The 27,573-nt window shown below is 41.3% G+C and overlaps 1 protein-coding gene across 3 annotated transcripts; it reads right to left on the bottom strand.

Annotated features, from left to right (window-relative positions):
• PIP4P2 (phosphatidylinositol-4,5-bisphosphate 4-phosphatase 2) lies at window positions 1–27,573 on the bottom strand. 3 transcript variants are annotated; one of them, XM_088675692.1, is made up of 8 exons: window positions 27,266–27,573; window positions 13,807–13,955; window positions 9,301–9,407; window positions 7,592–7,715; window positions 5,566–5,618; window positions 3,596–3,686; window positions 2,465–2,574; window positions 1–1,511 (listed from the first exon to the last, which is right to left on the bottom strand). In XM_088675692.1, exons 1-7 carry the CDS (start codon window positions 27,369–27,371, stop codon window positions 2,500–2,502), a joined length of 705 nt encoding a protein of 234 aa, XP_088531818.1. In that variant the 5' UTR covers window positions 27,372–27,573; the 3' UTR covers window positions 1–1,511; window positions 2,465–2,499. The 3 variants fall into 3 exon arrangements, with proteins under 3 accessions (XP_088531818.1, XP_034981276.1, XP_088531817.1); XM_035125385.3 differs by lacking the exon at window positions 2,465–2,574; XM_088675691.1 differs by lacking the exon at window positions 2,465–2,574 and having other exon boundaries at window positions 13,807–13,952; window positions 27,266–27,542.

A 27,573-nucleotide genomic window follows, 5' to 3' on the forward strand; every position in this document is an offset into this window, starting at 1 on the left:
TAGCTTTGAATAATAATCTTTATTAGTGTATTTTAAAAGGTACATGGTAATCCTGAGCTACTGCTTTTGTACATTTAACATTATACAAAGACTTTCATTTACAGTTTGAAGGATACATTTATTGTGCTCCAAATCCTCACCCAAGCATCACTTTGCCCCCAAACAGGAATATAGATCATTGAAAATATTATGCACAACCCTGAAACATTCACATTTATCTAACCTCAACTCCCATTATCTAAGGACTACTGTAATCTAAAGGGCTCAGGGTATTCCTTCAGAATTTTAAAAAACACTTTGTGTAAAACTTCAAAGATGGGCAGTGCAATAACTGGTCCCCATAATTTATTTGTGACCTCAAAAAAATCATCTTTAGTTGTTGTATTGTTCAACTAGTTTTCAGTGTTATACTAACCAGCTATACATCTATGGAATGATCAGAGTAACTGTTTACTCTATTTCATTTCCTATTAGTTAGTGTAAAGCTATATTTCCCTTTGCAGTGACTGAAAAATTATTTTCCTATTATGGAAAATAAACCACAATCCAAGCAAACTGAGAAGTAACCCAACATCACCCTATAGTCATCTAAATTTATAAAACAAGTCATATCAAATGCTTCCCTTACTTAGACCCTGTAAAGGAACTCATACAAATTGCTAGCAATTAAGTTCCATTAATTCAATCATGGCTTTGCCTGTAAAAAGATAAAAAATATTAAGTGCCAGGGTCCTTGAAAAAAAGAAAGAAAAAATTACCCAAGCTGAATTTTAATTGTGTTTAAATTAACTTTTTTCTTAAGATGGGCTACCTTGACTTGGAAATTTGAAAGCATACTGTGTTTACAAATGGTGGCGCCCTAGCAAAAGCTCCATTCTTCAAAATGATGCACACTTAGTAAGATCCTTTTGTTCTTAAGTAGAAGTTACAGTAAGCAGTTAAAGCAAAATGCTTATTGCTTAAAATTTTAAAGCAGGCTGCTTTGATACAGTTTGTAAGTGTACAAACTGATGTGAAGCAATTGTAGAAACTCAAACACCTTGCTTTTACATACTCATCTCAAATGGCACAGACTGTTTAATATAGTAAAAGAATACTGTAGTTGGAATTGAATTCAACAGTACTTTTTAAGACAGATGTATGATAGTGTAAACAAAGCTTTAGTATTCAGAGGTTGGGAATCTAGCAGCAAAACAAATTATTTGCATATAATGTAGTGCAATGAACATTTGTTCTTAAAGGATCCCCAGCCTTATAACTATCTGTAACAGAATGGAAACATTAAAAGGAAAAAAAAAGTTTAAGTTACTCAGTTCATATTATCAGACCCTCTAGAAATCCATTTTCTATAAGAAAGCATAAGGAGTCTATGCAAAACTGTGTTCTGGATAACTGACTTTTATGGCTCCCCAGTAGCAGGCTCGAATTAGGCAGACCAAACCTAAGAGGTAAGCAATAGCCCAAGAAACATAAGTGGCATGAAAGTTTCTGGCAAAATCTTGCGTACCAACCTGTTAAAAATAAAAAGAACAATTAATAAGTATCATTTAAATCTTTAAGGTGAAGCATTAACAATTTGTATAAAATTAATACTTAAAGGGGAAAAAATAACACAACCTTATAGGTTTCTGAAGCAATTCCAATCTGCTCTGCGTTAACTTATTTGGGACATAGATAGCCTTTTCCTATTAGCACATCAGAAATCTATTGCCATAGAGAGAAGTTATTTTGCATTTCATACTCGGAAAGTTACCAGGAATTTTTTAATGTAGTTTTTATCCAAAAGAACATGCTGTTTTCCAACAGACACAGAACACCGATTACATTCTAAACAATGGAAGTATAGGGTATAGGATTGGTCAGACTTACTGAGATGTTCATAATAATTACACCATAAACAATTCTACAAGTTTGCTGGAGGCGTACTTGCCATCATATTTAGTGTAACAATAAATACAACCCTGATCACTACAAATTTTGTATTTTAATTGTGAAATAAAATATTAAATTGGACATTAAAAAGTTACCATTTTAAAGCTATATTTTACAACTTACATTTATTGTCTTGGATTATACTTGCTCTTCTTAAAGAAAAACTTTGGTTGAGGGGGTGAATCTAATATTCCAGCTCCCATTTTTGAGGAACTTTGTGATTCCTGCTAGAGTTCTTGCCTCAAAGCCTTGCCTTTAACAGAGCTTTCCAATATAGCAATTACCCCCTCCTGCTGCTGTCTTCAATGGGTTAAATTCCATTCATAAGATACTGTATATAGGTAAAAGGTAAAGGACCCCTGGACGGTTGAGTCCAGTCAAAGGCAACTATGGGATGTGGCAATCATTTCACTTCAGGCCGAGGGACTGTATTTTCATGCATAGATAGACCATGTGGGGAATCGCCTCTTGGGTCAATATATATTTTCTTATGTAACTTTGTTCATTTGGGAACAGTGCACTATAAAGTTACCATAAAATCTTTTGGGGGACGTTGCCCTTTCACAGTTAGGTCACAGCTTCCCAGGAGTAATGAAGTACTTCCATGCACATCTGCAGTCCAATCTTGCATATGCTTGTTTTCTAAGTTCAGACGGACATGCTCCTAAGTTAAGTGTGTATAAAACTGTAGCCTACATCAGTGCAGCAAGGTCCTACTACAGTTCCAAGTATCATGGGAGAATTCATGCAGCAAGGCACAAATAGATGAAAATGGACATAACTGTAACTCTATAGCTATTGATCCTTTTCGTGATCAGAATAGAATTTAAGGAAGCCAGGAACCACATTTTTTCTGCATTCAAGACACACTGGCTGCACTTTCTTTGTTTAGACTGACATCACCAAGGGCATGAGCATCTGTGTGTACAAATCACAGCAGAAGTTATCTAAGCAAAAGAAAGGTTACTTAAAATCTCCAATGACTATGTTGAAAGCTATTCAATATCTCCCTCCTGGCAAGCCAGGTATTTGAGCATAGATCCACCATCACCACATGTTCCTTGAGCTGTGTGTGGAATGTACAAGACAAAATCCTTGCCCCTGCTACCTTTTCCCCAACTGTGCTTCAATATGGTACCCTTTGACACTTTAAATCGGGGTGAGTACCTCAATCTGCAGAACTGACATGCAGGGGCAGCGGGCTTTGTTGAGCTGCCCAGCTGACATGCAGCAAAGCTACCCATCCCTGCTTTAAATCACCACACTGGGTCCAATTTAAATTTGACTGGGGAATACCACTGGGAGAAAACATCGGTCAGCTGTTGCAGTGTGTAGTTTGGCCACAGTAGGGGCCTTTCCCAATGACAGAAAAATTAAAATTTTCCATTTTCATTCTGAGATTATCTTGCAGCATTATGATGCCATGCATGATAATTTGAAATTTAAGAATGAGGCTTTAAAAATACGTTTTGGTACACACTAGCTTATGAATTCCTTTAGGACGCATTAGCAAAGAGTCCCAATTTTTTGCACCACTACAACAATGCCACTAGCTCTGTTCAACTGCAGGATACCATTAATGATTTAATTTAGATTCTCCTGCCAACCTAGCAGTTCGAAAGCACGCCAAAAAGTGCAAGTAGATAAATAGGTTTTAACTCACAGTTAATCCAACTCCAATGAAGATAAATATCATTCCAATTGTAATATATGCACAACACCGTCTTCGTGGAAGTGCACATCCAACAGAAGAACTGCAAACAAACAGTATACCGCAGCGAAAATTAAAAAACAAAACAAACAGTTCTGACTTTATAAAGGATTCATTAAAGGGTATACTTTCTACATCTCCCCTGATGGAAGTCATGAGTTTAAACTTGTTAGAGTCTATTCTCAATCTGGATTTCAAAGTTACACCACATTCTGGAGCAAGGAAGGCTACAGATGTCCCAATCAAAGCAGCAACAACATTGCTAACAAAAAAAAATATCTGTAAGCTGTCATGTGATTGTTCAAATGCTCGAACACTCCACTAAAAGCACAGAAAGGGCTCATGAGCCTAGCATGTGACTGATTATTATTTTTTAATGTTGCTGGAATGCTTTTTCTTATCCAAATTAACTTTAGATTTAAAGGAGAATAATATTATTAAGATATTTGGAAAAATTAATAAAAATTATTGCAGGTGGAATGCTTTTTAATTGCCTGGTTTATGCAGATTTACTACAATAAGTAATTTCAAAGTTTTCAAACTAAAAGATGAAGTCCCCTGGGTACTACTTAATGAGGCTTGTACCTTGGTGCCCGGGGCTTTCCATTGGTCCATACTTAACTAAGATAAATAAAGCTACTGTAATAAGGTGATTTAAAAATTCTGTAGATTATTTAGATGAGCTTCATAGGTGACTTTTGTTTTCTGCACACAGCTTATCATCATGTACAAAACTGTTTATACATGTCATGTTGTTTGAACTATTTTGCACCTCCAGCATGGTTAAAATTATGTATCTGTACCAAGTACAGAAAGTTCTGCAGCAAGCCCAGTTATCAAGAACTATCTTGATACTCTTCATTTTCCTTGCTCATTTTTTGTTCCTCCCTCACTTAAATGGCTTCAAAATGTGGAAGGAAGTAGTGTTCACCTCGCACAAGGTATACCTGAACCAAGCAGTTTCCAAGTCTTTCCTGTGCCTTAGTCCTCTTCCCATGTCATCATTCCATGTCACCCTTCACTCCAAAACCCCCATCAGCTCCCCCCTTCCTTTCCCTTCTCTCTTACCCTTGTGCGCACACCCACTCGTGCTCAGCCATGTACCCTTTCAACCTGGACTGGGCTCACAGATGCTGTCTGGCCACTACTTCCCTACCCTGTGTTTCACCACTCTTCTGTCCGTATGGCAAGAGATTCCACACCACCACAAGCGTACCACGTCACTAAAGTAGCATAGGAATCTGGATGCAATTCCTGTTCTGAATTACAGCTGGAAAGTTGTAATATAGCTTCATTTTAAAATGTGCACACAACCATTCAGTCTCTGTAGCATCATGAAATTAAGCAAAATTTATTTCAGAGCTTTTCAATTGCAAGAATGATACAGTGCAAACTCATTTTAGTAGCACTATTAGATGTCATTGCTACTGTTCCAGGAAGGCTGTTCTCTTACTGATACTGTTTTGTTTTGTTTTTTGTTCATCGTCAAGAAGTGTTCCAGTAAGAACTTCTATCAGGTTAATCTGTAAGCATTATCAAAATGACCATCATAACAATAATCAAAACAGGTAATAAATTGCTTTTTATTAGTTTCTAGTTTAATTAAATTGCTGCATTAAAGAAAGTAGCATGCATATTTTTCATAACAAAAACTTATTTGCTCTTCATTTACTCGCTTTCATGCTAATTAGGAAATTAATATTTCTTTCAGCAACTGTTTCTCTCTATATCCAAGCATTTCCAATTTAGTAATAATTTTCAATAGTTTTTGACTAAGGAAAATTAGAAATGACAAGAGAAGGGTGAGTTGACATTCATTATCAGAATTTACAAATGTTTTGTCCAATGACTGAGGGATTATATTTCAAATACATATATCTCCCAAAATAACAACGTTAGTAGAAGCACTTGTTGAAACTTACATTTTTTTACAATGTGGGCACTTTGCCAAAGTGTTGAATCTCAGTTCCATCCACTGTAATAAATAAGAAAGGAAGTGTTGAAAAAATGCCAGTATGAAAACTGTTTATTTTGCTTCGTGTTAAATGTCACTGGGAATCACAGCACAAGATTTTACTTCTCATGATTCACTTAGTTTTTATTCCTCATTTCCTTCCGTCACTGGGATGCCCTTTTGCAAGCAGTATCCCCACACTCTGTGGTTTGGGATTTCCTTACAAAACGATTTCCCATGACTTGCTGCTTACTAGGTTGTCTGACGTACTATACGCTCTGTTTATAAATGGCAGTAGCACTTTCATGTCACTAATGCAGCTATTACTCTTCCTTCGAAACTAGACACATGCACCCCCTAGGATTATATTGTTGGTACTCCTTAGCAGTTTTTCATCCTCCAATTCATATGTTTATTTAAAAAACCATGTGGTCTCTGGCTTGGATCAGGACCTTTTCACTCAAAACTGCAGTCCCAATGAAAAAAAACCCCTACTGAATCTGCTGTTAGCACTAATAGAACGATATAAGAACTCTGCTGAATCATACCAAAGGCCCATTTAGTCCAGCATCCTGTTCTCACTGTGGCCAACCAGTGGGAAGAACACAAGCTATACCAGAGTGCAACAGCAATATCACCATCTGATTTCTGGCAACTGGTATACAGAAGCACACTTCCCCAGATCCTGGAGGTAGTATACAACAATAGCCTTTTGCTCCATGAATTTGTCTAATCCCGATTTAAAGCATTTCACATTGTTGGCCATCCTTACACCTTGAAAGAGCAAATGCCATAGCTTAAATATGCAGTGTATAAGAAGCACCTCCTTCTGTTTGTCCTGAATCTTCCAACTTTCAGCTTCACAAATCTGGGCTCAGACAACATGGTAGCCAGAGTCTTAACTAGTTTTGTCTGTGGTGTGTTAGCAGCTGGAGCAAGAGAGGCGTGCCACAGGAACTTTAGAGCAGCATACAGCTTATTCACAATAAACCAGTGATAGGCAACCTTCAGTCCATGAGCAGAATTAGGCGTGCCAGGCTGTTTTGGGCAAACGATGACCAGCATACCTACACTTAATGTCATATGCAGACAATTAATATAAAACAATGGTTGGGTAAGGGGCATCGTCATGCAGACTACAGTTCTTGCCCTGCCTCTGCGGCATTTTAGTGCAGGTAATTCCATAATACAAATATCTAGAAACTTTTTGCTGGTACGTCAAAACCTAATATTATGCCTTGTAGTGCCTAATATTGTGCCATATACATTTATGGTGTTAACTTCCATTATAGCAACTCTGTTCTTTTCATGGTAATGATGGAAATAATTAGTATCGGAGTGTGAATGCACTAATTCAAACTTGTTAGCAGACAGCTTATGCAGTTAAAGATGGTTAATGGAGAACAGGCTAAATTTAAGTTTGGTATAATAAAAATCAAAACCATCCCACTTCCTTTTTCCTCCAACTTCAAGCACTGATCAAGATCACCCCCTTTTGTCTGCAATGTTTTCCACAGAGAATGGTCTCAAGAGGAAAGGGCAACTGAAGAAAGTTACCAGAAACTAAACATGGCATGATTAAGGAAATGGTTTAAAGTCTTAACATCAGAAGAGATCTTATACCATGTCAAACTATTTGTCCATCTAATAGCCCATTATAGTCTGCACTGACTGTGAGTAGCTTATGAAGAGGACTTTTACATTATCTACAGCCTAATTATCTTAACTGAATATGCCAAGGTTGAGCATTTCCATCTAGACAGAAGAAAAACCATATTCTTAGATGAAAAGCTAACATTTTATTAGGGAACCAACCCTAAGAATAACAGCCACCCCAGACATCAAGACCAGCTCTGGCAACTGGCAGAAGAGAAAATTAAAACATAGGCTGAATATCCTAATGGAGTTAGGAAGCCAATGCTTGACAGAAATGAGTTGGTTCTTTGAGGACAAATAGTGATGCCTCTCATATAAGGTATTTGGACTCTACTTACCAGGAATGTATTTCCACAGTGCCCACACACCACTCTAGTACCTTCTGGCTGAACAGGGATTGCAGGCTGTGCTGGCTGCTCCTCTGGAATCAACATAACTGGACCAAGATTAATTATTCGCCTACTGTATGGAGAAAAGTAAACCCATCATGTCATTGTATACAGCACAGAAAAAGGGTATTCCCTAGCCATATATCTTCAACAATGAAAGCTTGTTCCGATTCGGCCCGCCTAAAATGGGCCTGTTCTGGCATCAAACCCCAAGCAACATTTTAAGATACAAAACATATGGCAAAACTGATAAGGTTACAATGCAAACCTTTGTTGTAGAAATGCATACTTTTATGCATTAGTCCTCAAATATATCACCTTGCTCACTAGGCACTGATATCTAAGTTGAATACATTGCCTTGAAGCCATAGTCTTTCTCAAGCAACCCTACCACCTCGTAACTTGAATGGCCACAAAGCTAAAGCAGCAATGTATGCACTATCTAAGCTCCGTACCATTACACAGATAAGCCACCATTCTACTCCTTGGCTGAACCCTTTCCCTAGTGCTTGGATGCATTATTTGTAGAGGCAAATGGGTACTTGGGGGCAGTACAGAGCCCCACTGTTTCCCCAAATGTCACCAATGCGGCAGCATCAATAACTAGTGCAGTCCTTGAGGCAGGAAGCGACAGAGACTCCTACTACTGTACTGGAAGTACGGAGTAAGGTGTTACACAGTTCTGAACTGGTGCTCCTAGCATACATCCTACGTTCTGCTGCTCCTATAGCAACACAATGTAGGATCAGGCATTTCATAAAACAGCAGTGTGCACTAATATATTGACTTACTGTGTTTCTCCTGGATATACTGAACTACCTTCCTCTTTCTTACCCTTCTTCATTTTGTTTTACTGCAATACTAAACACTTGGAACCAATCTGACTACGTTCAATACATAAGAAGTGTTTATTGGAGAAAAGATGGGTTATTTGTAGTTGTTAGGCAGTAACAATACTGTAATAGCTGTGTATCTAGCAGTTTCCCACGAAAGTACCAAGCTGGTCTGCAAAAAAGACCCCTGCCGGCAATCTCAGCAGGTGCAGCAGTCAGGGCCAATCAGCTGATCAGCACTGACAGCCAGGGATTGGTGGGGGGGGGCGCTCCTGACCAGGCACTCTGGAGTGCAGTGAATCCCAGCAGCAGCTGCAGCCAGTGGCAATCAGTGCAACTGGTGCCAATTGCAGCCCCTAATTTCATAAGTTTCCTCAGTGAGACCAATCCCAGTGGGGCATGTAATTGGTACAAAATTTAAAAATGTGCCAAATGCAAGCCCCACCTGCTAAGAAACCATTGGGTGTGCGCTTTAAATGCACCCAATGGTTCCTTTGCAGCCACTTCTTTACTTGGTCCATTTCTAATATCAAATATGATATTTTTGCCTTTTATCTCGTGCAAGAGGCACCCATCTTTATGTCTTTCCCATGATGGGTAGCACAGTAGAAGCAGAAGTTATTTTTCTTCTTTGTCCTTGGTAAAGATTGATTTAGTTCTGCAGAGGTTAGCAGCCACAAATTTATGTGAAACATTAAACAGAGAAATAGCCAGAGGCAGTATTCTTTTTTATTGTTTATGCTATTTATATCACACTAGTCAGACCATTTTTGTGTGTGTGAAAACCAAAGAGAAAAAGCAAATTATAATTTGGTTTGCCCTTACCAGTTGGGTCTTGGACATCCTATCCTCCGTGATGTATCCTTACAGATAAGCAGACAATTACATGGACATCTAACATACTTTTTCCCTGAAGGGGGGTTTTTGATTGGCTACACAAAACAAGAAAAAGCAATTACATATATAATGTACCGACTGTCAAAAGAAAAATATTCTACAGTGATTAAACAGACCAACAGAAAAGTTAAAACTCAAGGTGGAAAACTACATAGATATTCAATGCACAGCAGCTGATTCTAGCATGGCGATATTTCAAATAATTTAAGACAGGTCTGCACCAGCACCTATTTGTTAGAACACTTTTTACATTTCTTTTGCTTTCTTTTTGTTCTTCATTCACTCTTTAGTGTTGAGTGCAATCCTGAGACTAGGCAAAAACTAAATGTGCAGAAATGATAAGATTTTACAAGGCTGAAATAGAGGGGGCCAAAGGGAGGATGCCAATACTTATTGGGCCATTTCAGTGTTAGGGAGAGGGGAAAAAACAGAAATGTGATGAATATTAGTCAAGGTGGAAGAGGGCATGGGATATGAACAATCCAGTTTAAAAAGTCAAAAGAAAAAAAAACTGCAACAGTGGGAGGGAAGTGTTAGGGCAATAGCTCGTGTGCAGGACATTACAGTATTCTACTAAGAAAAGAAAAACAGACTGCATGGAGTTCAAAAAAATATGTACTTCTATGTTTAAAAAATAAACCACAGGCAGCATGCCACTGGGGATGGACAGAGCACAGGATGGTGTTTGGACCCCACAAGCTGTTTATGGTACTGTTAGGTGCAAATCACATGGAAACAGTTGTTACATGCATATATATCCTTACATACCAATACTACTTTAACTACAAGTTAAAGGAAGTGCTGGACAAAACAAAACCAATTAAATAACAGCGATAAAAATCTACAGCAAACTTCAGAAACAATAACTAAGATTATAATCCTATCAATAGGTGCACATGCCAGCCACATGAGCATAAATTACACATAAGTATTATGGGTTGCATTCAAAGCTGTGCTAAATATCCCCATTACAGGAAGGATTTATGCTTGTTAAACAGAACTTCCCTGCATACACGCCTCCCACTAAATCTGCTCTGGGGTTTTCCCCAACCCTCTGGAGCAGATTTAGGGAGGCTGTGCACAGGATGAGATGGAGAGGAAGTTTTGTTGCACAAGTGTAAATCCTTGCCCCTACAGAACAAGTGCATCGAATACTGCCTTACGTGTCAAAGGGCTGGACCAGCATTAGCCAGTTACGTGTTAGTACAGAAAGTTTTTGGACTTGGTGCATTTATTTTAATGTTTTTATATTTCCTTTATATCCAGGTTTTTTTGTTTTGGTTTTTAAAGATAGAAATGTAAGCAAGTTAATTTTAATTCCCACCATCACACACACACACAGAGTAGAAAAAAGAGAGGTCTGTCTATTTAATGATTTTATATGGCAATGTATTCTGGTTCAAATAACCACAGGTTATCAAGGCAGTTCACAGGAGGAACTGTTTTAGATACAATTATTATTATGTTCATAGGAGCCTGCAAAAATCGATCAGCGACTTTTTCATGATAAGTTTGTAACAAAATATTGGACTAGACCAGGGGTTGTCAACCTGGTCCCTACTGCCCACTAGTGGGCGTTTCAGGATTCTAGGTGGGCAGTAGGGGGTTCTACAGCACAAGCTGAATCCGCCTTACATCGAGCACTGGTGGGCAGTAAGGAAATTTTACCATCAAGAAAGGTGCATTAGTGGGCGGTAGATATAAAAGGTTGACTACCCCTGGACTAGACTATTGCTCTGACTCCATAAGGATTGTATGTCTGAACTCAAATATAATTCTTCTTCCCTAGATATACTGAAAATATTTTCACTCTTTACAAGCATGCCCTCTAAACAAAAACTTTTTTAATATAAGGATTACAGGAGCAGATCCAATAATAATAATAATAATAATAATAATAATAATAATAATAATAATAATAATAATATTATTATATACCCCGCCCATCTGGCCGGGTTCCCCCAGCCACTCTGGGCGGCTTCCAAAAAAACAGAAATTCTAAAATACAGAAATCCATCAAACATTAAAAGCTTCCCTAAACAGGGCTGCCTTGAGATGCCTTCTAAAGGTCTGGTAATTGTTCTCTTTGACCTCTAGTGGGAGGGCATTCCACAGGGTGGGTGCCACTACCGAGAAGGCCCTCTGCCTGGTTCCCTGTAACTTGGCTTCTCGTAATGAGGGAACCGCCAGAAGGCCCTCGGAGCTGGACCTCAGTGTACGGGCAGAACGATGGGGGTGGAGACGCTCCTTCAGGTATACCGGACCGAGGCCATTTAGGGCTTTAAAGGTCAACACCAACACTTTGAATTGTGCTCGGAAACGTACTGGGAGCCAATGTAGGTCTTTTAGGACCGGTGTTATGTGATCTCGGCGGCCGCTCCCAGTCACCAGTCTAGCTGCCGCATTCTGGATTAGTTGTAGTTTCCGGGTCACCTTCAAAGGTAGCCCCACGTAGAGCGCATTGCAGTAGTCCAAGCGAGAGATAACTAGAGCATGCACCACTCTGGAGAGACAGTCACTGGGCAGGTAAGGACTCAGCCTGCGTACCAGATGGAGCTGATAAACAGCTGCCCTGGACACAGAGTTGACCTGTGCCTCCATGGACAGCTGTGAGTCTAAAATGACTCCCAGGCTGCGCACCTGGTCTTTCAGGGGCACAGTTACCCCATTCAGGACCAGGGAGTCCTCCACACCCGCCCGCCTCCTGTCCCCCACAAACAGTACTTCTGTCTTGTCAGGATTCAATCTCAATCTGTTAGCCACCATCCATCCTCCAACCGCCTCCAAGCACTCACACAGGACCTTCACCGCCTTCACTGGTTCTGATTTAAAAGAGAGGTAGAGCTGGGTATCATCAGCATACTGATAGACACCCAGCCCAAACCCCCTGATGATCTCTCCCAGCAGCTGCATATAGATGTTAAAAAGCATGGGGGAGAGGACAGAACCCTGAGGCACCCCACAAGTGAGCGCCCAGGGGTCTGAACACTCATCCCCCACCACCACTTTCTGAACACGGCCCCAGGAGGAAGGAGCGGAACCACTGCATGACAGTGCCCCCAGCTCCCAAGCCCTCTAGACGGTCCAGAAGGATGTTATGGTCGATGGTGTCAAAAGCCGCTGAGAGATCCAGCAGAACAAGGAAACAGCTCTTACCTTTGTCCCTAGCCCGCCGGAGATCATCGACCAGTGCGACCAAGGCAGTTTCAGTCCCATGATGAGGCCTGAATCCTGACTGGAAGGGATCCAAATGGTCCGCTTCTTCCAGGCGTGCCTGGAGTTGTTCCGCAACCACTCGCTCAATCACCTTGCCCAAGAATGGAAGATTTGAGACTGGGCGATAGTTGGCCATATTGGCCGGATCTAAAGATGGTTTTTTAAGAAGCGGTTTAATAACCGCCTCTTTCAGCGGGTCTGGGAAGGCTCCCTCATGGAGAGAAGCATTTATCAACCCGCGAAGCCCATCGCCCAGCCCTTCCTGGCTAGCTTTTATAATCCAGGATGGGCAAGGATCAAGGAGACAGGTGGTTGGTTTCATTCGTCTAAGCAGCCTGTCCACATCCTCGGAGGTAACAGATTGAAATTGATCCCACAAAACTTGACTAGACAGGACTCTAGCACTCCCCCGCCCCGGCCCTGCTCCCACGGTGGAGTCTACCTCTTCCCGAATCTGAGCGACTTTATCTGCAAAAAACTTTGCAAAATCATTGCAGGAGATCATGTGGCCCGTACTGGGCCCGGATGGAGCAGGTGGTTCCGCTAAATTGCGAACCACCTGGAAGAGTCTCCTGCTGCTATGAGCCCCTATGGTTGCACAGGGACTTATACTTCAAGGTTCAAAGAATGAACACCCACCATCTATTACCCAGCGGTCCAAAGATCTCACTCCCCTTTCTGTATCTGAAAGTGCATCTTCTAATTGTCATTCTTGTTTGGCTATCTATTTGGACATATGGACTGCTTTTATTAACGTGCATGTTTAAGTCAGGATTGATGAATTAATTTTTATTGTTAATACGAGCGAGCAAAAGATGCTCTTTTTTCTTTCTCTTCTATTTTAGTAATAATAGTAGGCAGTCAGGATTTTACACTCTTAAAATGGTGGTTTGGCAAACTATATGATCTGCATAAAGCACTGCAGAATACAGAAACTGACCATACCTGGACTGGACTGCAAATAAAGAAGCTACTCATTCAGGACTTAATTATAGGCCATGGGAACTACTATCTCCATAAATGTAGCGCCTATGAATTAGTCACATCATCATCTGGTTACTGTTTTCTACTCAAAGTGGCTTTCCTTGCATCCAAATGATCCTCATACTGCATGCTAATTCTCAGCTGCTGAGCAGTCACATCGATGTGAGTCTCTTCTATTGTGAAAGGGCATAATAAAACATGTCACGAGAGCGAGAAGCCTGCAAAGTCATTTACCGTAGCTTCATTGCAATCTGTGCATTTGACAACATGCTGGTAAAGCTTCCCTTCCAAATTGATTAATGACTGGCACACACGGCAATTTATTACAGGAATGCCACTGGCATCTGGGCTGGCAATGGCGGTATACGGTGGCGGGAGTTCTGCTGCAAGGAAAGGATGAAAAGTAAAATGCATCAGAATAAGCAAACACGTGAAAGGGTTGGAGAATAATCCTAGCAATAAAATGAAAGGCAAAGCATCATAAGAATGTAACAAGAGCTCTGCTGGATCAGACTATAAGCCCAGCAAGTTCAGCATCTTCTTCCTACAGTGTCTAGCTAAATGTCTGTGGGAAGTCTGTAAGCAGGATAGGAGTGCAATAATACTTTCACCACTTATTTACAAGCAAGATATAAGCTATCAGCCACTGATAACCTTACTTTCTGCAAATTTGTGTATACCCCTTTTAAAGGCATTCACGTTGGTGGCCACGACTACTTATTGTGCTAGTGAGTTCGATAGTTTAACTGTGCTGTGTTAAGTACTTCCTTTGGTCTGTCCTGAGTGTCCCAAAATGCAGTTGCACAGGCAACATGAAGCTAATAGATAACACCAACCTTGCAGATAACCCACTTGTCCATTATGACAAACAACACTTTTTAATCAAGGAACAGACAACTGCCGAAATCAAGATACTGTTTCACTTGAAATCAAGTACAACAGGGACTAAAGTAGTCCTCTCAGTTCTCTGTCAATCTCAGCAAAAGGAAGTGCAAGGAAAAAGCGAGCGGACTAAGCCAAATTACTCTTAAGGCAGAATGGGTAACATCTCACAGATGATTAATTCATCTACTAACTAAATTTCAATTCTTCCTCCCAGCTCACAAATTAAATGGCAGTTCAGAAAGCAAATAGCCTTGTTGAAGGCATGTCATTGTACCAAAGTGCTCCCTTGCTCTCCCCTGAGCTACCGTAAATCTGAGAAGAAATGCAAACATGTATTTTTTTCCTCCTGGCTTGTACCCCAATTGGGAACAAAACAAAGATTTTTTTGGTAAAATAAATATGGCTTTTCTTCCACAAAAATAATCACAGGTAACAAACAATGCTAGTATATGATCTTCCATTCTGAACTCATACTGTCCCAAGAGGACTGAACTATGTCCTTTTTCTGAGCATTTGAATACCGTATGCTATCAGGAATAAACTCCTGATCGTTCTCCAAAAAACCACTCCATTTCCAACACCTTGTATCACAAAGGTATAATATTACCTTAAACCACCCTTTCCCCTCAATTTACATGAATGGCTGAAGCAGCTTCTTTTTCTCCACCAAGTTGCACACCACACGTGGTTACAAAACTAGGGCATGAGAATAAAGGAGCTGCAAGGACATCCCATCACTAAGCTGGAAAGCAATATGATGTGACAGAACAGCTCCAGTAACACTGCAAGCATTTCTGCAATACTGTAAACAGTTACAAGCAGGGAGGCAGTTGGACTACTGAAGGGTTAGGTGTAGGAGGCAAACATTCATTCCGTTCTTAATATCAAAAAATGATTTAAAAAAACCTTGTGATGCAACATAGCATTGTAGACTCTGATAGGAAATTAGAAAGAGAAGCCTAGATTTTATAATGCTTGCCATCATCACCACCACCCCACCAAATATATAGAAGAACAGTGAGTAAAACATAAGTTTACAACTGAGCATGGGGGAAATCAGAGGGCATGCAAGGGTTTCAATACACCAGAGTTTTTCCTTTCTGTAGGGCTACAAGTGAATTGTGTGTTCCTGGAGCTCCAACCTGACCTGCAAAGTCCATCCAAACCCCACAGATAATCATGGACACAAGAGCAGAGGCTGTTTGGTGAGTCCTCCCAGCAGAGTTTATGTTAAGGTTATGTTTTTATTATGACATTTTGTATTGGATCAGATTATCGTAAGGTGTGTGATCTTCATTGTATATTTTGTTGTTGTAAAATGGCTTGTTTATAGCAATAGAGAAAGGTGGTATACAACTTAAAAGTGAAATGAGATGGGGGGGAGTGAAATGAGATGGGGGGGGGTTGAACTGCCCACAGTACAAAATGTTCCTGTTACTAGGCCTTGTGTGAGGTTCTGTCCAAGACCCTTGACGTCTCCTTCCTTCCCAGGGCTCTGCCAACTGTGCCTCTCATTCACTCCAGTGCCTGCTTTCCTGACATATACTTGCTTGTTCTTATACCAAAAATAGTCTTCCAAACTTTCCTTGCTAACCCTCCTTACAAGCTTCACTGATTCCCAAACAGCCCTTCCTTCTTATTTTATGCAACAGTTTAAAGCCCCTCATCCCTCTGCCCTATGCAGTGTTTTCTCCAAACATAACTGACTTTTCACTTCTCCTACAAAACCTTTGTTCTAACCTCCTTTGCAAAAACAGGTCCTTTATCTTCTGGAGAATTTGCTTGCCAGCTTCAAATGCGTTTGTGAAGATTTGTCTGAGGTGTAAATCACAAGGAACAGAAAGAGGAGCAATTGATTATAATACAGCACCTTGGTAGGAAAGGTCAGTCATGCACCCAGAGCTATCAGACCAACCCTTCAGGAAGATGCACAGGTCAACTATAAGCCCTCTATGTTGATTCAAAGTTCTGTATAGTGTCAGGTGCACTGCCAATGCTTAATAATTATACGGACTGTATTTACCACAGATTGAGGTCTAAAATGAGGAACAGCATCAATAAGCACAACACAACGGCTTTCAGAAAGGAGATGTTCTCACAATGAACAGCTTTGATTAGTCTTTGGCAGCTTCTGCTGAAGGTATCATGGGATGTTATCACTGCTTCTCCAGCAACTGACATGATATCCACATGAATCGAACTATAACTTAACTGGTAGCATCCAACCCCGAGAACAGAAAACTCAAGTTATTTTTCATACATCACTAGAAAGATGCACTCTAGCCATACTCTTGGGATGGGGATTTGATTCCTACAAGTTCTCCCTGTACAGATTGGAGCTAATTGTATGAGCAGATAAAGGCAGGGAAACTTAACATCTGTGTCCTCCTACCAATGTGTCACAGATAGTCTCAAGCACAACAAAGTTTTGTGGCATCTTGAAGACTAACATGTTGACATGGCATAAGCTTTGTGAACTAAAGTTTACTTCACCAGGTACTGTACATGCACCACAGCTGACTGTATACATTTCTTCATGTTCATGCTCTGTTCTGGTTTCGGCACTTGAGTCTTTCCTGCATATGGATATTTTTCATAAGGGACAGAGACTATATTAGCAAAGCCATTGGAACAGCAGGCTAAGTCTGCTCTGATTCAAAGCAGCTCTCCGGGGACTTGGGCAGAGATCTTTCCCATCCCTACTAAGATGCTTTTAAAAACGTAACTGGATAGGTCAGAGATTTAATCTGGGACTGAATTCTACCACTAAGGTACAGCCCCTCTAAATTCTGCATGCACAGAATCTAAATTCTGCAAGCACAGAAAGGTGTCTCTTATGCGAGACATCAAAAGTATCTGCCTATACTCAGTGACAGTGTTTACCAATACCGTGGTACCTCGGTTTATGAACACAATTGGTTCCGGAAGTCTGTTCATAAACTGAAGCGTTCATAAACTGAAGGGAAAGTTGAAAGTAATGGAAAGTGGATTAATCTGTTCCAGACGGTCCGCGGAGTACTTAAACTGAAGCGTTCATAAACTGAAGCGAACTTTCCCATTGAAAGAAATGGAAAGTGGATTAATCCGTTCCAGACGGGTCCACGGAGTACTCAACCTGAAGCGTACTTAACCCAAAGCATGGGTGTAATTGGTTCCGGAAGTCTGTTCATAAACTGAAGCGTTCATAAACTGAAGCGAACTTTCCCATTGAAAGTAATGGAAAGTGAATTAATCCATTCCAGATGGGTCTGCGGCGTTCGTAAACCGAAAATTCGTAAACCGAGGTGTTCATAAACCGAGTTTCCACTGTAACTGTTTTTGCAAGTCACAAAAATTGGCATAGAGAGACCAAAAGATGTGCCAGCTAGAAAAGGCTGAAGAAACTATTATTCACCTTGGCTTGGATTCCCAGATGCCCATTTCCACAGAATAGGGCAATAAAAGTTATCAGAAAAGTATGTTGACCTCTGATAGCATTAAAGCCTAAAGAAATCCACCTGAGCAATTTATAGCATATTGCAGATTGTGTAAAATAGGGGGAAGAGCTACATTCGTCAAAATATGTTCAAAATTTCTCCAGTGCTTGATGTCTTGAAGAATCCAAATATAGTCCAAAAAGTTTCCGCCAGGCAAGTCCTAACTTGATCCAAGGGGCAACAGTGGCAGCTCTTCTCAAATACAGTACATCTCTGCACAGCCAAGTCTTAGAATCATGGAATTGGAAAGGACCCTGTGGATCATCTAGTCCAACCCCCTGCCATGCAGAAATATGCAGCTGCCCCATACGGGGGTTGAACTTCCAACCTTGGCATTATCAGCACCATACTCTAACCAACTGAGCTATCCAGGCTGACAGGGAGGAAGGAGTCTTTCTGCTTTCTGGCTCAAGTGGAGAGGCTGTTGCAGGCCCCTCAAACTGGGAAACACAGGTGAGTGAAGGCAAACAGACAATGCCTAACCCTCTTTGCCCTGTCATCTCTTCCCACCTGCATGTGTGAGAGAGGCCAAAGCAGACAGGTGCAAGTTCCTCTCCAGGAGGCAGCGCATCCATGTGGTCATGGTAAGTATAAGATGTGAACCAGGTCAGTCAGTCTCCATCTGGTCCTACATGTTACGATACAAGGAAACCTGGTTTCCTTCAGCAGTAGTGGAGGTAACAGTGGCATTTAGCTTGGTCAAGAAAGGTGCATTGTGAACTGGGCAAAAGGTCAGCACAAGCTTACAATAATCTTGTGGCAACAGATCATCACGCTAAAACACACATTTAGAGGATCTCCAACACCAAGTTAGTAGCACTTCAGGAGTTTATTAGAACAAACAAGTAAACAGAAGTAGAAGCTAGGTTAGTAAAGGATCCTGCCACTGTTTCAAACACTTCCTGGAACATAAATCAAGGTTTGCCAGTAACCTGAGACATAAAGATGGGTCAATGTATTATTCAATAGAGAATATACTGGCAGGGATGAAATGTGCATAAAACTTTTCCTTTTGTTCCTGCTTTCTGGTTATTTCCAGTAAGTCTTGTTAGTTTTACAAGCTACAAGCCTTTCCAGCGTCCTTGAAGTACGTAATAAAGTTTAATTCATACCACTGGCACTAACATTGAGAGATTTATAGCTGCTTATCAACGTCAATCAGCCACTCTTTTAAAGGCGGAGGTAGGAGATAATTAGGTCAAGCAAGAAGTAAAACCAAAACTCTTCTGCTTTTTATCTTAGATCCAATTAAATAATGGGTGCACATTTTCATCCTTGGTCAAATATGAAGCCAAAGATGAAAGATAGGAAACACCTATCTTCTTTGACTTATGTTCAGAAGCACCCAGTGTTTTCAAGAATAGTATTCCAAAATTCTACCCAGGCCGGAACCACACCAGAGTGGCAATTTAATCAGCAATAACAAGAGTAAGTGGTCCTTGAATAGGTGGAATCACATGATACATGAGTGGGATATTATAGATTCCCATTTTGATGAAAGGAGGAGAATGTGGCAGATGTAAATGCTAACCATTAAAATATTAAATTAGCGTAAAGCATAGCATGGTCTACCTGTTACTAGGTAGTTATCACTAGTTCTCCATTATCGCCACCTATTCTCCACTGACTTATAAAGTACAGTACACACAGGTACTGTATGCTCAGCTGCAAGAAGACACATCACTATCAGCAGGATCTCTGCTTAAAGAAAATGCATGTGAACAATCTCATTCTTCTGATAAGGCAGAACTCATTACACTAACAGCGGCATTTTGAAAAGGAGATACTGGAATGAAGCAGGTTAGCATCTATATGCCAGCTCTGACAGGCTTCCATTAAAATAATTAGCAATCTTATTATCAGGACACACAGAGACAAGGCTTCTGCAATCAAGGCCACTAGATGCATTCACTGCTCAGGAGAATTCGAAATGGCTACAGAGAAACCTCAGCCTTGACACAAGTGTTGACATCTAGGCGAGGAAAGCATCTGCAAGCTTTTCATTTTTGAAAAATTAAACACTCCTCAACTGATTCCACAGATTCTGTCTTCAGCATACAGTAATTTGTTTTGAAGTGTCTCTTTTGTGTACAATTAACCATGTGGCACAATTGCTTTGTATTAACTGAGCAAGGCTGCAGAGCCCTATCTAGCAAGAAGTCTTTCGGCTAGTCACTTGGGCTTGCTTTTAAAATTGTGCATAAATCAAGACAAACTTTAATTCCTTGTGCACTAATTACGTGAATTTATTAAATACAGAAAACCCCTAGCATCCTACACCTAGTCTTCAGCTAGGGAATCCAGAAGCTAGCCCCATTCTATATGATGTTGTAATGGATGGAGCTCTGCACAGGTAGCAGGGACGGGTTCAAATATGTTGTCAAGTTATAAAGCTCTTTGGACCAGCTACTGACTTGGATTTTAACTTCCCTGAACAGATTTTCACTCACGCAATGGACACTTCTTACCTCTCCTGTCCCACTGTGTCCTCCTATGCACCACAGAAATCCACTCCAGAGGGTTGGGGGACCCTCAGAACAATACAGGACGTGGGCAGGGGGCAAGCAGTCCCCCACTTGATTTTAAGTGCTAGCTTTGTATGAGTGCCAAAAGCAGTAAGGCCAGGTGGGATTGCCACTTTTTAGGCCAGTGAAGTGAACACATTTGGAATTTGAGATTGTGCTATGGGCACCACCCTCTCTGGTTGTGTCTTTCCCCCATCTCCTGAATCACACTCCCCTTTCTTGATGGTCAGAAAGCGCACACACACACACACACACACACACACACACACACACACACACTTGTTACTTATGCATGATCTCTGAGTAGAAGTCAGATCCAGTAGTCTTAAAATGGATCTTCTTGAATTGACATGATTTTACATGGGAAGCCAAAATATGCACCATCAGATCAAGTATTACACTGGTAGGCTGTCCAGTAAAAACCACATAGTTTTTGTTAGCACCACAAGTATTTTGATTCAAGGCACAGATCATTGTGGATGTCCAACATCTGAGATGTCACACGTTCCTCATCACTTCTCAGATCCAAAGATTTATAGTCTTATTGCACAGAAGGAACCTCCACACCATGCGCTCAGACTTCTCCACTTTATTATCAATAGCCACATGTTCACTTCATTATCCACGCAAAACTCCACCCCTGTCATTGATATTAATGAGGAAGGCTTTTCCCCTGTAACCCACAAATTCACTAGACCAGCATGGTTGTGTGTAAGCTTTTACAGACAAGAGAATCCCTGGAGGATGGTCATCACTGTCTCATAATGACTATATCATATTTCACTATTATCTCTGCACCATGGTCCTTGTTTTGTGCATATGCTCTGACCAATTTCACACATTTAAGTTAATTAATTTGGGAATCCATTTCTAAAGTTAGCAATAACTTTTATTTATTTAAAATATCTGTTATACTGCTTAGTGTGAAGAAAATCTGAAATAGGTTCACAACATAAAAACGTACATTAAACTCATTTCCTAAAAGGACAACTATTAGAAAATGAAGAGATACAGGACTGTAGAATCTAGTGTTCATGTTCATGCCAAAGCAAAGAGCTGCTTTGTAATTATATGTCAGAAATGTGGAGGTGGAAAAAGATCTCACCCACATGTGAGTAATTAACAAAAGTATCAGCTGGGTGCCTAGATTCAAAACATGGGACTTTGCACACTCTGAGAGTGTGAGAGATCCCTCAGCAGTGTTAGAAACACTCTCAAGCGTTAACCAGCAGCATAGCATGGGATAAAGGTTGTTAAACCCTTTCGCATATCCCTTTTAGTCTGCTTACAATTCTTGCCCCCTCTCTTTACCTATCTAGCAATGAGCAGAGTACACATACGCATAGCTGCCAAGTTTTCCCTTTTCTCGTGAGGAAGCCTATTCAGCATAAGGGAATTTCCCTTTAAAAAAGGGAGAACTTGGCAGCTATGCACATACGGTTGAGTAAGTTAAAAAGCTTTACTTACTAAATCCAAATGTCTGGTTCATGTGTTATTCCATGAAGCAACAAGGAATACAAAATACTGACTATAGTTTCAGGCATTTGGTCTGAAATCTGGAGCTGGTTCAAACACATCTGTCCTGATTGGTTACATGGCTGGAAGAGAGTGAGAGAAAGGAAGAGAAGCAGCTTCACTTCCTCCCTCACAGAGGTAAGGGGATGTGATGTGACCTAGCTGAGTCTAGGAACAGACCTCTCTAGTCTTAACCCCTTTATGCACTAACTAGCACTCATGCATAGTTATGTTTGACAGCAGTTTCCCCCAAGAAGTATGTTAGTGCCCAGTGCTTACCAACACACACTTCTTTGCTTGGGAATGTCCTGTTAACACTGAATGCTACTGTCCTATATTTATTTAAATGCTAAGTATTAAAAAATTCTTCATGTGTTTCCTAGTAAGAAGGAAGCTTATGCATTTTTTTCTTGTCTTGTCTGAAATCACTAAGGGCATTATCCAGCTAACATTTAGCACTTTTTAAGCACATGTAGTTTTTCAAGTACTTCACTTTGGCTTGACCACACCACAAGTATTTACTTGCCAAATATGCAGCCAAATAATGGGCTAGGTGTGGCTTTCATCTTTCCTATCTGTTGAAGATTGTGAGGGTTATTTCTTTAGATAGGTTTTTTTTATACAGCTTGCCATTACAATTAAATCACAAAGCAGTTTACAGAGATAGAAACAAAAATGCATTAAAACCATCTCATTTTTAAATAAAAAAAGTTGTTATGGGTATCATTAATGGTATAGTGTAGCAGAATCAATGTACCAGTCAGAGAATGCCTGAGAAAACAAATGAGTTTTTAATGAAATTTGGGTACACTCCCAAATCACAGAAAGGAGAGCATTCCAGAAGTTGGCACCACTATAGGGAAGGTTCACTTTTGTGTTGCTGCCAGATCACATTCTGCAGGTTTACAGCCTCATTTAGTTGGAGTGCTATTATGTTCCACAGGATTTTCTTTGTACTTGACACCGGGGTTCCTAAAAATATTTTGAAGGTCATCATTTTAAATGCATGTTTTAGGTGACTTAAACCATATTTACCGGTATTTATTTTATTTAAAAACTGTATATAATTCTACATCTCTCATTAGGGGAAAAATGCAGTCCTAACCATGTCTACTCAGAAGTAGGTTTAATTCATTGGTGCTTATTCCTAGGTAAATGGCGGTAGGACTGCAGCCTAAATTACATGAAATCTGAATACTGTTTTCTCTTATCAGTACTGCTGGTGAATATAAGTAAACCTATAAATACTGTATACACAACATTATGTTGCCAAGCCTGAGCAAAGCATCGAGCTTGCATGCTCCCTCCTTCCATGCAGACACAAGGTGGATTTCAGCAGAGTTACTTTCACTTTTGCTAAAATCCTAGTTTAGGGTTATGCTTGAACCAGGGATACTGGTTTAAAACAAACTCTGCCGTGTTTCATAACAAGTCAATGTCAAACTATGGCTTGTGATGCCTTATTAAACTAGCCAGAGTTTGTTTCAAACCAAGTTTGTTACTACCATGCAACACTAAGGATTCATTAAAAGGGAAACCAGACTTGGCTGAAGCCCACTTCCCAGCCACAAGGGCAGAGGAGAGGGAATTGTGTGAGCCCAGGCTCATGCAGGCTTGCTCTTGTGGCGCTCATCACCTCTTAACTGAATCTCAGGCCTTCAATCAAACACAAAGGTGCTTTCCTGTGAAAATAAATATTCATGGAAAAATATATATTTGAGGTCAAACATTTTAAACGAGGCACTAAGAGGTCAAGAGGCCATTTCCTTATTATGGGCTTGATTTAAAAAAGGGCAAGCAAAATGATCAGAGGCCTGAATAATCTCTCCTATGAGGGAATATTACAGAAACATTAAAAAATTATGCCTGGTGTGGAAAAAGTAAATAGATGTTTTCTTCTCTCTCCCTTTCTTAATATTAGAACCTGAGGTTTATCCAATGAAGCTAAGGAGCTGCATTTTCACATAGCTCATGGTGAAAAATATGGAACTTTAATATCACAAGCTGTTGTGATGGCTGCCAACGTAGGCTGCAATCCTAACTCCACTTACCCAGGAGTAAGCCCCACTGAATTCAATACCTGTTATTCTGGGTAACAGCGAGAGCTCCCGCATGCAATTTTGGAGTTCTTGGGAGTCTTCTTTTCTGGACTTTTGACTCACTGGCATCCTCTTCGGGCTTTGGAAAGGGTTTTCTTTTGAGCCTCAAGAACTTTCCAGCTCTCTCCCGCCATTTCAGGTTATAATGTGTTTGTTTTTCGGTGCCTGCACTAATTGGAAACTACTGGTCCACACTGATTGGCAGGAGCTCTCGAGGGGTTCACTTCTCCAGGCCCTAACTGGAAATGTCAGGGATTGAAACAAGACCTTCAGTATGCACATTAGATGCTCTACCACTGAGATGTCCCTTTCCAATGTCCCTTTCCCTTCCACAATGCTCACCTACAAAATCTGCCATATTTCTATGTTCCTGACAATAAAATGCTCTGACCGATAACCTCCAGCCCTTGCTTCTTGCTTTGCCTCTATGTAGACAGTAACACATGAGCAAAACCACATGAGCTGCAATGAGCAAAAGGTTTGGATTGTTAGCAGCTTTGTGTTGTTGTGATGTGAATGAGATCAGGGAGGCAGAGTGGAAATTAAATAAGAAAAGGAAGGAGCAATACAAAAAAGAAGTACATTCTCTTAGATCTTTTTGCACTCAGTGTTCTACAACCTTTTTCTAGGGATTCTGAGAAGTTTTGCAAGCTCCTGATTAAGGGCCTTCGCTTTCCTCACTTGCCCTCACCTCCCTGCCTCTAGGAGCCGAATTATCGATGAGTAACCTGGCCTGGTCGAGTCTCAACTAGTTTGCAGTTTTTTCTTTTCTTTTTCTTTTTTACTGAGGGAGCAGAGAAAGGGATTTGGGATTCTGATGGGTATCACAACATGTTGCAGCTGTTTCTCCACCAAAATAGGAAAACTACCATCCAAGATGGGAAATACAGCACAAACCTATGTGCATTTCCTCAGAGACAAGCCCCACCGTGTTCAACAGGGTTACTAGAGTGTTTTGAGGCCTAAGACACATGTTTAAGATATAGTCTCTGGTAAATTAAAATGTAATTGGTTAGATTAACCCATTGAGGGCAGATCCACACATAATCAAAATACATCCAATTCCCATTTAAAGCACATGACTTCCCTTCTAAAATCCTGGGAACTGTAGTTTGTTAAGGGTGCTGAAAGTTGTTAGGAGACCCCTGTTCCCTTCACAGAGCTACAATGGCCAGAGTGGGTTAACAATCTTTTCCCTTTCCCAGGGAACTCTGGAAAATGAGAGAAGAATAGGGATCTCCCAACAGCTTCCAGCACGCTTAACAAACTACAGTTCCCAGGATTCTTTGGGGGAAGCCAAATGATTTAAATCAGAGTCTTAATTTAAAATCAACCACTTGAAAGTGGCCGTTTTCCTTGATGATTTATGACTGAAGTTTGATTGCAAACCAATCCACCCTGCTGGGTACAGTACCTGAATTTAACTTTTTGTTTTGGCTTAACCCCTTATCTCATTGAGCAGTCGCATGCATTTTCAAACATTATAATTCTGCTCCAAGTCTGCTTTACAACTAAATAATAATAATCACAAAGCACCATTCAAACAAGAGCCTACCAAACAACAGAACATTAGCTGCTGTTACAGAGCTTGAGACAGAGAGAGAGAGAGAGAGAGATTAGGGCTGACGACTCTTTGGCCCTCTAGTTGTTGTTGGACTACAGTTCCCATCTGCCCTAGTCAGCCTGGAGAGTGGTCAGGGATGATGGGAGCTATGGTCTGACAATGTCTGGAGGGCCTTAGATTCCCCATCCCTGACATGGGAGTAAATAACAGGCAGAACCAGAGGCCTGGATCTACTAGGTCCTTAACCCTTCCTGTTGGCATATCATCTGGTGAGGCCTAAACGAATCCTACTCCCTATTCACCACTCTTAAGGATACAGCTAGCCATCAAGTTATGCAAATCAATGCCAGGTGTGATTTAAACCATCTATTCGTCCGCATCGCAATCACCATCATAAAAAGTGGAAGGGCAAGGGTGAGATAAAGAGAGAAGGAAAAGGAATTCCTTGCACATCAGAACCTGTTTGCAATAGCTGATCTCCACACTGAAACATGCAGAGCGGTGCTCAAAATGAGTTTCATGGGCATATGAAGAGTACAAATGAGAATCAGGCAAGCCCCATGTACCTAAAGAAGGGGAGCAAGTGCTTCCAGGTCAAAGGGCACAAGTGTCAGATTCAGCTGGCTAAATATCAGAAGCCACACACAGCCTGCATCCCAGCCACAGGGGCACATCCCAGCCTTGTGGAGCCTTTTTGGCACTTGCATAATCTTTAATAAAATGTATTGAGCTGCATTATCACCTCTCCTTATCTCTCACATTGTAAGCCAGCCCTTTCCCTACTAACTCCATGAGATGGGCGTGTGTATTTATTTAATCAAGAAAGGCGGAGGGTGGGGAGCAGGCTGGAGAGAGAATATTTACATGTTATATCAAAGATCGAGGGCCCCCCACCCACCCAGCCTCAAAAGTCTCGTCTCCGGTTATGTGCCTGACCTTGTCCTTTAGGGAAGAGCCCCCTGAATCAGCAGAACTGGAAGGGGGGAGCAGCAATACGGACTGAATGAAAGGCTCTCGGAAAACCTTCCCTCAAGGACACAAGAGCCATGTGGGCCGCCGATGCCTTCCCTGCCCCCCTGCTCCTTCCCCCACTCACCTTAAAAGCAAAAGAGGGGGGAAAGCCCCCCACTCAACTCACGAAGAGTGCGGAAGCCTGCGTGATCGATTCTTTCCTTGCCATTAACCACGTATACTCATGGCTGATGGAGGGGAGGGACACACAGAGAAAAGACACGCAGCTACACACACACACACACACACACACACACACACATTGCAAACTCATTCCTCCACCACCCCAAGAAAATCCCCGTCTTTCCTTGAAGATGCAGGGAAAGAAAGAAAAAACCCTGCAATGGTACGAAACCTCAGAAGCGGCTCCCCCCCCCCGAAAAACCCCAGCAGCGAACCAGATCTGCACCCGAACAAGCCCATTTCTCCCCCCGCCCCCGGTAGCCCAAGTTGGCACCGAGGCGAGAGGGAGTTTGGGGGGCAAACGTGCATGCAAATAATGATATGTGTTGATTAATAATAATAAAACTCCCTCCCTGGGGTAGAAAAGGGAACCTGGAGATTGGGGTGCGGGGAGCAAGGTGGGGCGACGCTGCCCACCCCCCTCGCCGTTTTTACCTCTTGGGCTGCTGTCCGGGAAATACGGCGGGGCCGTCGGCGTCACGTTGCCCGAGCTGGGGGCTGACAGCAGCGGCGATCGCTCGTCCACCCCGTCCGCAGCCATGACTACTGCAGCAGCAGCAGAGAGAGAGAGAGGCTGGCGAGGGAAGAGCCCTCTCCACACACTCGCACAATGTGCGTGTCACAAGGCGGGGGAGGGGAGAGGCAGAGCGGTGTGGGACACACACACACACAAGCCCGGCTTCTCGGGGGCGGGAGAAAGCTTAGCCCCGGCTCCTTCCGAGGTGCAACTTAATCGATGAGTC

The sequence above is a fragment of the Zootoca vivipara genome, chromosome 8 (genome assembly GCF_965207765.1).
Source record: "Zootoca vivipara chromosome 8, rZooViv2.hap1.1, whole genome shotgun sequence".
Classification (NCBI taxonomy): domain Eukaryota; kingdom Metazoa; phylum Chordata; class Lepidosauria; order Squamata; family Lacertidae; genus Zootoca; species Zootoca vivipara.